The sequence below is a fragment of the Podarcis erhardii genome (assembly GCF_964252035.2).
Source record: "Podarcis erhardii genome assembly, chromosome: 6".
Lineage (NCBI taxonomy): Eukaryota > Metazoa > Chordata > Lepidosauria > Squamata > Lacertidae > Podarcis > Podarcis erhardii.
Window position 1 is genome coordinate 56,640,553 of NC_138510.1, and position 12,842 is coordinate 56,653,394.

The 12,842-nt window shown below is 40.3% G+C and overlaps 1 protein-coding gene and 1 long non-coding RNA gene across 5 annotated transcripts in view; one reads left to right on the top strand and one right to left on the bottom strand.

Moving 5' to 3' along the window:
* The window catches only part of LOC309345303, a 69,623-nt gene that overhangs the window by 22,317 nt on the left and 34,464 nt on the right, over positions 1-12,842 (top strand). The window lies entirely within an intron of this gene.
* FAF1 (Fas associated factor 1) overlaps positions 9,964-12,842 on the bottom strand; it is a 171,325-nt gene continuing 168,446 nt past the window's right edge. Inside the window, exon 19 of the mRNA XM_081868243.1 lies at positions 9,964-12,840. Coding sequence (XP_081724369.1) covers positions 12,757-12,840 — 84 coding nt within the window. The 3' untranslated portion in view covers positions 9,964-12,756. The remainder of the gene's footprint in view (positions 12,841-12,842) is intronic.

Below are 12,842 nucleotides of genomic sequence, written 5' to 3' on the forward strand. Positions count from 1 at the left end.
TCAATTATACTAAATCCTTTTGGATTTGGGGCACCTGAGAATTAGTAGCTCCTTCTCTTTAACATCCACATATGCCGGGGGGGGGGGGGGTTGAGATATCTGCACAGATATCTGGTTCCACTTTACAGAAGGTACTTCACTTTTTGCACCATGCTCTCCATTGCTATGTTTAATGCTGGTTTTAGTTGTTTGTTTCTTGGACTTTCTGCTTTGCCTCTTGTTTTGTTGTTTAAGGGGTTTAACAATTGTGCATTGTATCTTATTTTCTATGTAAACTTGGCAAATTTCGATAGATGGGCAGAATAAACATGATATGAATGAATGAAACTGGGAGCCACAGGTAATTGTCTGAAAGAGCGAGGCAATCCACTACCTAATCCAAGGATTGCTTAGCATCAGTATTGATTGGGGGATCCTTGCTCTTTCAGACACACACTCACTGGTTTCTGAGAAAGTTTAGCTCTTTGTGAATACAAACTTCTTGCTTCCCTCAGATGTGAGTCCCAGGGAAAATTTCAGGCTTATGTTGAAGACTTGACCAGGTAGGAAGTGAAGGCATTTGAAATATCCAGTTAACTCCAGGTGCCTTAAACAAGAGAGGCTGCAGCTTACAAGAAGTGTTATGCAAGCACTATAATAATTTGGGTGCAGAGTTCCTCGTAAATGCCAGTAACCTTAAAGAAAATACAAGTAAAGATAAGCTAATTAATTGTTCAGTAAGCTAATGAATTGTTCAGTAACTTAATTCAGTGTTTTTGCCTAATTTTTGACAGCAGTTGCTAGATCAACATTGCAACAATAGCAGACACTACCGAACAGTGTTCCCTGTGTAATGCAATTTCATTCTGAACTAAGGAGCACCATTATATTCAGTGGAACGGTGAGGTTCTTAAATGAGACCTCCCTTGAAGCAAATGGATATTTGTAATCCTATACTCTAGGAAAGGGGGGGGGGGTTTGAAAGCTTGGTTTCCCAGCATCATCACATTGGGTGTGTGGCTCTCTAGATCAGCTCTTCTAAGAGGATTGCTGTCCTGTGCATTCCTGAGGCATAGAGGGTGAGCTGGAGGCATTCTCCGCCCCCCTCCCACCCTTCACCCCCCAACACAAACAGAAGTTGAGAAGATGAGACACCCTTATTTGGGGCACAGCTGTTTAAGATGTAAAGACCCTTTAAGCATTTGGGAGCTCCTGCTTATAGCTCTGAGAAAGTAAACTTTGAATGACCCTCCAGGTTAGTTTAGTCTGGGATCTGAGAGCTGAAGGGTGGTAGAACCAGACTATGGGTTTTCCCGCCAACAACGTGGGGGTGGGGTGGGGGTGGGTGTCGTATCACTTCCCCTGGAAATGTGTGTTATCTTTAGGGCTGGGCAGCCCGCCCCCCCCCAGCAGAAATTGACAGAAGTCTTTTCTTCCAGCAGGGAAGGCTGCCCAGGAGCGAGGAACAAGGCACATCTTGTTGTATAGTTGTGCAATGCACAGAGAGAGGCCTGCTCTCTCCTAGCACAGCAGAGCATAAAACGAAGCAGGGTGTTTTCTGATCTCTCTCCTTATCCACCCATCAAAAATGTGTGCACTTGTAGGCTGAGGGTGTCATTTCATGACCAGAAGTCCATGCTAAAATATAAACACAAGGCGCTGCCAGACAGCATGCTTTCCTACGTGTTATATTAAAATTTGAGGGCAAACATTCACCTTTTGGTCTGTTATGCTCTTGAGCAACTGGGTCAGCATTCCTTTCTCCCGATCTCAGCGTTCTGCCTCCCCACCCTCATCCCAGCAGCCACAGGGACCTAGTTGGTAGCAATTATTCTTACTAGATCTTTTACCTGCCCTTCACTGATGAGTCCAAGGGTGGGTTACAGCAATATAGAAGTACAGCTTTAAAAATGGTTTAAAACAAATGCATGCCACCTGAAGCTGCAGTTAATCTAGAACAATGACCTGAATGATACCCTACACTGGACTGATTTTTGAAAGATAACCTGCATAACTTTGTCTCTTTGATAAGGTCCCACTTCCCCCTGCCCCTCAGCACCCAAGCTATATCCACACTGCCTGCAGTTTGAGGCTGTCATGGGAGAAATAGTGATAAAACAAGTAGCTCTCTTTTAAACAGCAGTTATACAGTGCATTAGAAAGAATACAGAATCCAAGCAAAAGAACAGGAGCCCATCAGCATGGGTGGGCCTCACTCCAAACTAGCAGCCAGTAGTGATTCATCTTCATAGGAATAGCAAGATCAACAGTATAAGCAAGTACCAAACGAAGGATAATGACTTCCTGTAGTGAGTAATTTTCAGGATCTCTTGAGACTAAATTCCACAGTGCAAAAGTTGTTAATCAGTTCCAAAATGGCAGCTTCATGCTGGAGCCTGGCTCTGAAGTATGGAGTCGCCATACTCCAACAATAAAGTTTGTTTGTTTGTTTGTTTGTTGCACTTACTGGTCACCTTCTTTATTACAAAAAGTAAGCTTAAGTGACTTACAATAAAATAAAATAAAAATCCAATTTAAAATTAAAACAACAGAAAAGCAAAACATATTCATATACCTAAAAGGCAGTCCAACACATCCCACCAACTAAAGGAGGCCACAATATCTAAAACTTTACAAGTTATAGGCCAAAAGCATGGCTGAAAAGCAATGTTTTTTCCTGGTGCCTAAATGCAGCCATTGATGGTGCCGGGCATACTTTCCTGGGGAGAGCATTTTGTAAGTAGGGAACCACCACTAAAAAGGCCTATTCTCATGTTGTCAGTCTACACCTCCCTCAAGAGAGGGCACATAGAGGAAGACCTCAAATGATAAATGCAGGGTCCAGGTTGGTCCAGGGAGAGTCCATTGTCAAGCTCGCAGAACTACATGGCTACAAAAACAAAATAAAAATAAATCTCTCTTGCTGAACAGTTTAGGGACAGATTTATCATTGCATCTATTTCTGACATCCAAGTGTGAGTGCAGATGCTTACATAGCCAAAACAGCCCCACAGCCCCACAAAAGGGAGGTATTTGCAGGCTCAGCTGAGTCCTAGGGTTCACCAAAGTACAACAAAACTGTAGGAAAGGGCTGTGAGGTGGCCATGGAATGCAGACTATTTGTTTCATGGGGAAGAACCAGATAAGAAGGGGAAACAAATGGAATATTATGGAGAGGGGCATGGCTGCATCACCTGGAATAGTGAGCAGAACTGCACACTGCAATGCTTTTTGTAGGTTCCAATTGTATATATGATCTGTAATTATGTACTTTTTTCTAGCACAAATCCAAGAGTTGCAAAGTGAGTCTTTAATAAGAGTCCATTACCTCCTTTTCAGAGTGACCTATGCTGAGTTTCCAATTTTAAAATCCCCTCATGTTGTGCTAACTTTAAATATAAGCATGAGCCTGAATAACGTCTAGTATATTTCTGCTGCTAGTTTCATGCTCAGGTTCTGCGGGGACTTTTTCATTGGTCAGACTTTCAAATAATAAATTATTTTTAATGGTGCATTCAAATAAGGACATAACCAGAACAGTTGTTAGTTTTGCATTATCTGGAGCGGGGGATGTTCAGGCAGTCATTTGCAGATTTACCTGTTACCTGTCATAAACATCATTTCCCTCTCCTGCTTTTATTGTTTTGCTTCCTCCTCTTCCTCCTCCTCCTTCTCCTCGTTGCAGTGACACCACTTTATTTATTTATTTATTTTGAACCTATTTTTCATTCATATCATTTCCCAAAGCAGGGCACAGTAAGATTCATATGATTTAATAAGATTTAAATAAGATTTAACCACTTGTTAAAAAGGGTTAGGTTCCCAGATCTGTCACACTGTGATAGGAAGCTGATTTGAAAGCTTAGGAACTTCTATCCCAAATGCTTGTTTGGCAGAGGCCTCTAACCCAACAGATGCTGGGACTGCCCATTCGAGATGTGGCAAGTAACTGAAAAGAAAAGATCACAAAGGCAACTTTGCCTGTTCAATTACTTGAGAGGAAGCATGAGTCAAGCAGGGACTTGTTCATATCGAGCTAAAAGCAGGGGCCCATTGTCTTCCCCTTTTAGCTGCTGTCTCAATTTACCCGAGGCAGGAGAAAGAAGACTTGGTAGTTGAAGCAGCTCTAGCAACTTAGTGGAATGGCCTTTTCTGCTAAGGAGGATGTTGGGACCGCACATCCCATCATTCCTATAGGAAAGTGTTAAAAACATGAGTGCTGCTGGATCAGACCAAAAGCCTGTCTAGTGCAGCATCCTCTTTTCCACAATGGCAAGATAGCCACAAGCAGGACAAGAGAGCAATAACCCTCTCCCACCATTGCTCCCTAGCAGCTCGTGTTCATAAGCATGCAGCTTCTGCTCTGGGAGGCCAGAGGTGGCTATAATTACTAGAATTCCAATTGTATAATTGGAAGGGACCTTGAAAATCATCTAGTCAAACTTCCTGTTCCATGGTAGTTGGTAGTCTCAGTGCACTTCTTGGCAGGAAAGGAAGCTCTGCTGCCTTCACTTTCCCCTTCTTCTGACCTAGGAAATTTGAGAGGGTACTGGGGAGGGGCAAGGTAAGGTGCTCAAGCACCCATTCATGTTTGTGCAGCCTTGCTAGGGGTATATGCAAAAGGGCTGAAGCCCATTTGGGGGTAAACACAGTGGTCCTTGTGGAACCCTAGTTAACATTCCCGGATCTTAAAGGATGGGACCTAACTTAAGGAACTATCCTGAGCCTAGACTTTGAAGGTGTGCACCTTGAGTTTATCTTGGAAGCAATAATAAGTAAGTAAGTAAGAAAGTAGTACATGCCCCTTGCAGCTAATGTAAGATATTAATCTGGCTGCTCCATTTTGGACTAGCTGCAATTTCTCAGTAGCCTTCAAGGGCAGTCCCTTGTAGAGCATGTTTCACACAATACATTTGTGTCATCTTTAAAATTGGCACAAGCCCCTCTATTTGTTTAAGCAAGTGTAGGGAAACAAATACAGTCATATCTCGAGTTGAATGTGCTTTGGGTTGAGCGCATTCGAGTTGCGCTCCGCGGCAACCCGGAAGTAACGGAGCACGTTATTTCTGGGTTTTGCGACATGCGCAGATGCTCAAAATGATGTCACACGCATGCGTGGAAGCGGCGACATGCTCAGACGTGCCGTCGCCTCTTGCGTTCCATTTGGGATGCAAACGGGGCTCTGGAACGGATCCCGTTCGCATCCCGAGGTACCACTGTATTTTATTTAGTGACCCTCACATCAACCATTAACTGTTAACTTGTAATTTATTCAAATGTCTCAAAGGGCACATAAATTGGGCCAGGAAGAGCTTACCGATATCTCTGATTTTTACTATGTGATAAAGAACTCAGAGGAAATGTTTTCTAGTAATGAAAGTAGCTGTTACATTTGCCATTCCATCTCTGGCAGCAAAATCTTTTGGGCCAACCCTAGTTGTTTACCATATACATATTTAGCCAGGTTTGTAGAGTTCAGGTTAGATCCTTCCCCTTTCTTCCTTTCTTCCTTTCTTCCTTTCTTCCTTTCTTCCTTGTTCCCAAGTGTAATATCAGGATTGTGTGGCTTGTTAGCAAACTTTGTAGGTTTGCTGTAGTTGGATGGGGATGTTTGAACTGTGGAAGAGTCACCCTGAGTGAGTCTACTTCAGACTGAGGTGAAAATTCTAAGGGTGTTGGTAGTTCAACAATAGACAGATCAGTGGGGTTGCCTTTGGGGTCTGGAGACTGATCAGACTTCATCCAAAGGAGAAGGGTGTCTTGTGTGGTTCAGATAGCCACCTGGCCTTTCTCATAGACTGAGGAAACCTTTTGAGATTAGGTCCCCTACAGTTAAAATGGAACATTGCTGTTTAGACATTGAACATTGCTGAACATTGCTGTTCAGATGAGCACTTGGTATTATTAGCCAACAGAAAGAAATGACTTGCAGTCTGGACAGGCCTTTTCACCAATGGACTTTTGGGGTTCCAAAATGTGTCTGGCTTCTGTGAAAGAGAGAAGTGACTTTTGGGGTTACATTGAGCATCTAGAGGAAATACAAGTAAGTTCTGCATTTTAGAAGATTATTAATAGCATTCAAATGGGACCCATATGACATACCACCTTAATTTCTATTCAGCCCAACCCTTTAAAAAAGCACAGCAAATACAGTAAGCCCCAAACCTATTGGTTTAGATACAAATATAAATTGCAACATCTACACTGAATGGATAAACAAAAGTAACATCATGAAACCGAGCAAGATTGAAAGCAACAGGCTCTTTCCATGAAAAAACCCCGAAATGATTTAAATAAATCTTAATATACAAATATGTTCCTGCAAGTTGGGTGTATATCATTGACATTCAGGGTGAACATGGACTATAAAGCCTTCATTAAAAGACAAAGGCCCCCAAACAATGCTGATAGGTTTTAGATTTGATCTATTTTCATCCTTAATTTCCTGGCAGTTAGAGACTTAAAGCAGTTTGCCACCTGGTTACCTAAGGAAAGCCTACATCCATTGCTCCCTGCCTGTAATCTAAGATCTGCATTAGAGGTCTTGCCATGTGTGCCTATTGTGAAATCAGCATGGTCGATGAGCACACAAGACAGGGCTTTCTCAGTGGTGGCTCCACTTTATGGAACTCTCTTCCAGTTAACATTTACTTGGTCCACTGAGTTTTGGTATTCAATAAAGCCTTTAGATCTTATCTTTTTACTATTGCCTTTCTTTAAAAGAGTTTAGATCAGAGGTAGCCTTTTTTGTGTCGCTGTTTAGGACTGCAACTCTCAGCCATAGCCAGCATGGCCAGTGGTCAGGGATAATGCTGCAGTCCACAGCATCTGGAGGGCACTCTGTTGGTTACCTCTTGTTTAGGTGCTTTAACAGTTTTTTTCATGAATCAATTTGCTGCCTCCACTCAAAGCTTCCTATTTTGTCTGATATTCTAGTTTTTTAAAAAAAATTCTCTTGTATCTCTCACTTTATGATAGCTTGACCCTGAAACGCAATTAATAACTGGAAAAAATACATACATGTTCGAAAGCTTTCATTTGCCTCTCAGAGGCAAGCTTTCATTTCCCTCATTTGCCCCAATCAGCCATTGCCTCCTTTTTAGAGAAATAACTTGCCTATGGAATTTTCTTAAAGCAGCCAGTCAAGAGTTCGGCTTCCTTTTCTCAATTCAATAATCTTTTGCCTTTGACACAAAGTTATACAAGTGCAGCCAACGTACAACCAACCGCCAGTCTCCTCTGAACAAGTGGAACTATACAAACACATAGAAGTATTTTCTTAGAGCTGCAACATATTTGCAACTTTCTGTGCAGTGTTGGAAAAACATTTCCCCAACCTCTTGTGCACAAACTTTGTGTAAAGCGGCTTAGGGCACAAGGGAAGGGGAGCAGGTTCACTTCTGTCAAGTGGCTTGATGGAAGATTTCCTCTGGGAAACCCATTTGTGCCACCTTGAGTAACACGAGGGAAGAAAGGTGGAATATAATGTAGCAAATAAAATAAATAAAAGCCTAGCCTTTTCTTTTTTTAAAAAGACACCCTCTTATTAAAATATGCACTTTTCCCTCCATGGAGCTGAACTTAATGCAGGACTTTGTATAATATGAAATGGCCCATACGAAGATAGCAACAATTTGGAGTGGATGCACACTCCACTTTCTGAGTGCACCTTGAAGCTCAGTTAAAACATTGCTTATTTGCAAAACACCAGAAAATGCAGGAGGAGAATTGATGATGTGTATGTTGGAATAGGTGGCAGACTTGAGATATGCAGAATTCCAGAATAAGTTCAGAAGCACATCCCTTTACTGGTGAGTTGGACTAACCAGTTGCCATTACACATTTATTGCTACTTAAGTACATGTAGGAATATTGCAGAAGAATGCAATAAGCTAGCCCCAAGAACATCAGTTTCTTGAAACATAGTCAGCAAGGGATGTGTGCAAGAAAGCAGGTTTCGGCTCATGCAAAGGTAGATACAGATTTACATCTGGATACACATCTGCACTGCAAAAAAATCAGAGCCTGCCAAATATTTGAGGGGGGCCAGGGCATGCTTCCCCCTGGATTTTCCTCCCTGCAGTACCCTGATGCTTCCCACAACCTACTGGGGGGCAGGATGGATGTTGTTGAGAAGCAGCACTGGGAATGCATGGCTGGGAGCAGGCTGGCAATGAGAACAGAAGCACTAGACCAGTGATAGCCAAACTTGGCCCTCCAGCTGTTTTGGGACTACAACTCCCATCACCCCTAGCTAACAGGACCAGTGGTCAGGGATGATGGGAATTGTAGGCCCAAAACAGCTGGAGGGCCAGGTTTGGCCATCACTGCATTAGGTGAATCAGCAGTAACAGCCATGGGTGTAGCCAAGGGGGGGGGGCTGCTGCCCCTCTAAATCAGTAAAATACAAATCTGAGGTTCTGCCCTCCAACAAAAGCCTACACCCCTAACGAAAATCCTCGCTACACCTATGGTAGCACCACTGTCTTAATTGCCCTCAAAAGCTTTGTTGGGGCCCAGAGTCACCAGTGTTTTACTTATCAGTGCTGTGCCCTTTAAAAATGTATTGGGGTGGGAGTAGCCAACTAAGCAGTTCCACTAGTCAGTGTTTTAGCTGCACAGCGGAACTTCCTGCCCTCTTTTCTCTTTGCACACACTGTAAATCTGCTCTGGAGGATTGGGGAAACAGATTTAAGGGATAGAACAGATTTAAGGGGTACAAGGAAGTTCCACTACACAGCTAAAATTCATTCAACTGGCAGAACTGTTTATTTGTATTTGGGCCATATTATTTTAAGGAGGAGGTTGATGAAAGCAAATATCACACTGAACTGACTAATTGAGTCTTTGTATGTAAATATGGATGCATGTTCCTGTCTGTGTCCAGCACACTGAAATGGTGCTCTTATCACAATACTTGTTTGTAAACTGTTTTGAGTAAAAACACATTTCGAAAGTTATGATACATAATTTTATTAGAAATTAAAAGAAGTAGTTGTGCAGAACTAGTGATGTGAAGTAGAGCTGGACTGCAGCCCAGATCTAACATGCCAAACTGTTGCCTTGATAAAAATTATAAACAAACCTGAAGTATATGGGAATACACTATATTATACTTATATCCTCATTGTGCCTTCAAAAGCCCCATCAAACACAAGGAAGGCTACGCTGTTCATCCCTGGACTACTTAGTGTTTGATCTTTGAAAAAAGACATTATTTCTCTTAGTTATGGAGAGGAATGAAAGAACAACCATGGACTCTTCCAAGACAAAGGTAAACTAGACTTTAGTAGAAACTTCAGTGTAACTGCAAATTTATTTAATGTTTCTAATGTCACTGAAAAAGTACAATTTATGAAAGCTGTCGTCCTGTTCTGCTACATCTTTTTTTTTTTAAGGCGGTTCCATAAAAACTCACCCCCATTAAATGTAAAGAGTGTAGGTGAAGAGAATACAGAGAAGACATTTGGGTTTTGCATAACCTCTAATATCAGTTTAAACAGCAATGTAAAAATGAGGAGGTACATCGGAGGCAGCACTTGCTGCTGCCAGGGAGCCTCCCGCTTTCCCCATCATACTGAATGGGATAATAGACACAAAAAGGAACACTTTGTTACAAGTTTCCATTAATTGACAACAATAATGCCTTAAGATTTAATACTAATGCATTCAAGACATTAATGATAATCCATTAATATGAGGGACCTGACAATGTAAAAGTGGAATCAAAGATATGATCCACCGTAACAATGTAACAGTTGGGTGGGGATAACAGCTTGCATATTGAATATAAAGGGCTGGTGAATTGATATCAGCAAAGAAAATGTGACTAATACGGTGGCTTTGAAACAGAGAAAAAATGGGCACATATAAAATTGTTTTAAATACTATTGCTACATGAACAACAAGCAGCATTATGGGTCCATATTTTTGATTACAGAGGTTTGTGTTCCTAAAAATCCAAATGTTAGGAATAAACCAATAATTAGCAATATTTTATTTCAATAGGAAGATATGAATTCTTGCAGTCCTCCAAGACAATGCCTCATAGACTCAAAAGTGAACAGCAGGTGGAATTAATTTTACATGGAGAAAATTGCAACCCAATTGGCACAACAGAAGCCTACAGCCAATTTCATGCTGGATGTATACATTCACTAACCAACCAACCAACCAACCAACCACACAGCATAAACATATCCACAAATTCAGATCAAGTTGTGGAAGAGTATAGGAAACTACCTTTAAAACTCGAACTGCTATTCCTGTCAATCATTTGGGTGCATTTGCGACTTGATTATGAGATCATGCGAGATGAGATGAAAAGAAATAAGTAAACAAATGTTGATGTTGAGATGGGTAAAATGGAAGCATGGTATAAAATACGTCACAGGAAGATTTAACTACATTTAATAAATTAATAGGGAAGTGAAAATGTGTAGCCAAAATATAAGAAATAAAGCTGAAGAAGATAAAAACAGCACAATGACCTCACAAATGAAACTTATTATATAAGATAAAGGTAATTTTAAAAATATTCTATACAATGATCTGGTTTCCACATCACATTAAACCATACATAAAAATGAACATGCAGTGTGCTGGTGCATAGCACTGGAAAATTCTCCTCTGCTTCTGCTAGAAAACAAGGCAGAATTTAGAGGAAAAACAAACTGTGAACCTAGGTTTGGATGTCACAGCAAGTCAGACTCTGGCTTGTTTCGTAGTGGCATGGCAGCAGCAGGAGCAGGGGAGGAACAGAGCAAGAACTTTTGAGCACCATGCACTAGCATGCAGCATGTTCACATTAAACCATTAATGTGATGTGAAAACCATGCTAATGCATATCAATATTTTAGCAAGCCCACTCATTAGAAGTATGGTTGACAACAATCTAAATGAACATTTGCAGATGAATGCTAATTAAGGTCACAATTCAGAATCCACTTTCTTCAGAGAGAATTTTGATGCAGAAACAAGTGGTGGACCACAGTTCCATTCATTTCATTGGAAGGGTGAAGCATGACCTTAACTGTCTCTAATTAAACTGCATGGGGCTTTTAACTTGAAGTAGATTTCATTCTTCCTACTTATGTATGGAATTTGTTTTTTACATTTCTTCTGTTTGCAACTTGTATAGCTTTTCAATTAAGGTAAGAAGCTGGATCTTTCCAATACATTCCATATTGTCTAATGTTGAGTTTCGTGTACTGTAGATTGGGGGCGGGGCATGAAAAATGTGACATAAATACATCACTGTATGTCCTGTGTGCATTCACTAACGTATTGTTTTAGAAGACTCCCCCATCCACATTTTACATTTTGCATTTTTGGTAAAAAATAATATATCGGCTTTACTAGCCACCTAATAATCATACACTAATTTCATATATCCAACATTCTGAAAAGCAGAACACCACTGACAATGTTTATACGTTTGTTTCTGATTCATATTAAATCTTCATACTTGGATACAATCTTGAGTTATATGCAGAAAAAAATCAATGATCTGTTTAGTAGCTGATGTTTCTGTGGTGCTCTCAAATGCTATACCCTACACCTAGATTTTTGTTGCTTTTTTAAAAAAACAAAAAGCTTATAAAATTATTTTGATACAATTTTAGGCAGCAGGTATAGTTGGGTTGGTTTGTATAATTCAGGCTTCAGAACCAGTTCCCTGGGTACACATTACTCAGGATCAATAACGAAAATGCAATGAGGAAGATTTCTTAATACACTGTAATTTTACATTTTTATTGTTTGGTGAAATAAACAAGGTGCTTTAAAACAGCAGGGAAAAAATACAAACAAGTGCCAGAATGAAAGGAAGCAAAAAGGAAATAAAGGGCAGAGAGAAGGGTTCCTGTAATTTCTTCCACAATGATGAGCAAAAAATAAAATAAAATGTGTCTTTGCTATTTGAAACACTTTTAGAGGCTGGTAGTCAATATCAACTTATTACTGAACTATCAGCTAGATACCAGTTATTTAGCACTGGCCCATTTCTGAACATTATTTAGATATTCACATCATCAGCAGTTCAGCACACTGCAGTGTAATGGAAAGTACTCCCTAAACTGAATTGGAACTGAGATCCAAAAGGGAAAAAAGGTAAATAAATATCTTGCATATATGTCAAACTATATTCTCCAAACAAAACCTTACATCTTATGAAAGGAGTCAGAAAGTACCAACAAAACAAAACAAAAAAAGGTTTCTGCTTTCTACTACTATAATACTGTTAAATCTCCAAGGCTGAAAATGTCCCATGTGTTGATTTTCTGCCTTTTTAAAAAAATTAGGTGGTGAAGTAGAAATTCAAACACAGGAAGAAAATGCATATATATGAGAGCACTGGTTCACCGAAATATCAAATATACAGTATTCTAGTGTCAAAAGTACAGGCAGAAATGTCCAAGAATTCTTGGTGAAAAGGGGGTAATTGAGGAGTAAAAATTCTACTTGACAATCACTCACATTTTAACAGTGCATTAATTATAACAAAAGCCAGATGGTAAGTGAGCAACAGAGTCATAGTGTTGAGTGTTTACTGCAGAATATTTCTTTTCTGCTCATTTAAATGAGGTTGGAAACATATACTCATGTATGGAAAACTTTAAAGGAGCTATGTTTATTCTTCCTTTCCGGCTTCTTGAAAGAGGCAGAGTTGTGACATTGATTTTTGAGTTAAATGACAGTACACGGTGATTTGGATAAAGCGTTCACCGTGCCTCGTTCATTATCAAAGGATTGCTTAGTCCTCCAATCTGGCTCGATCTATTCTTTTGCCTCTAGGAAAAGTGTTTCTTGAGGGTACAATTTTAATTCCAGTAATGATTTATTTGGATCCAGCTGGGTCACCT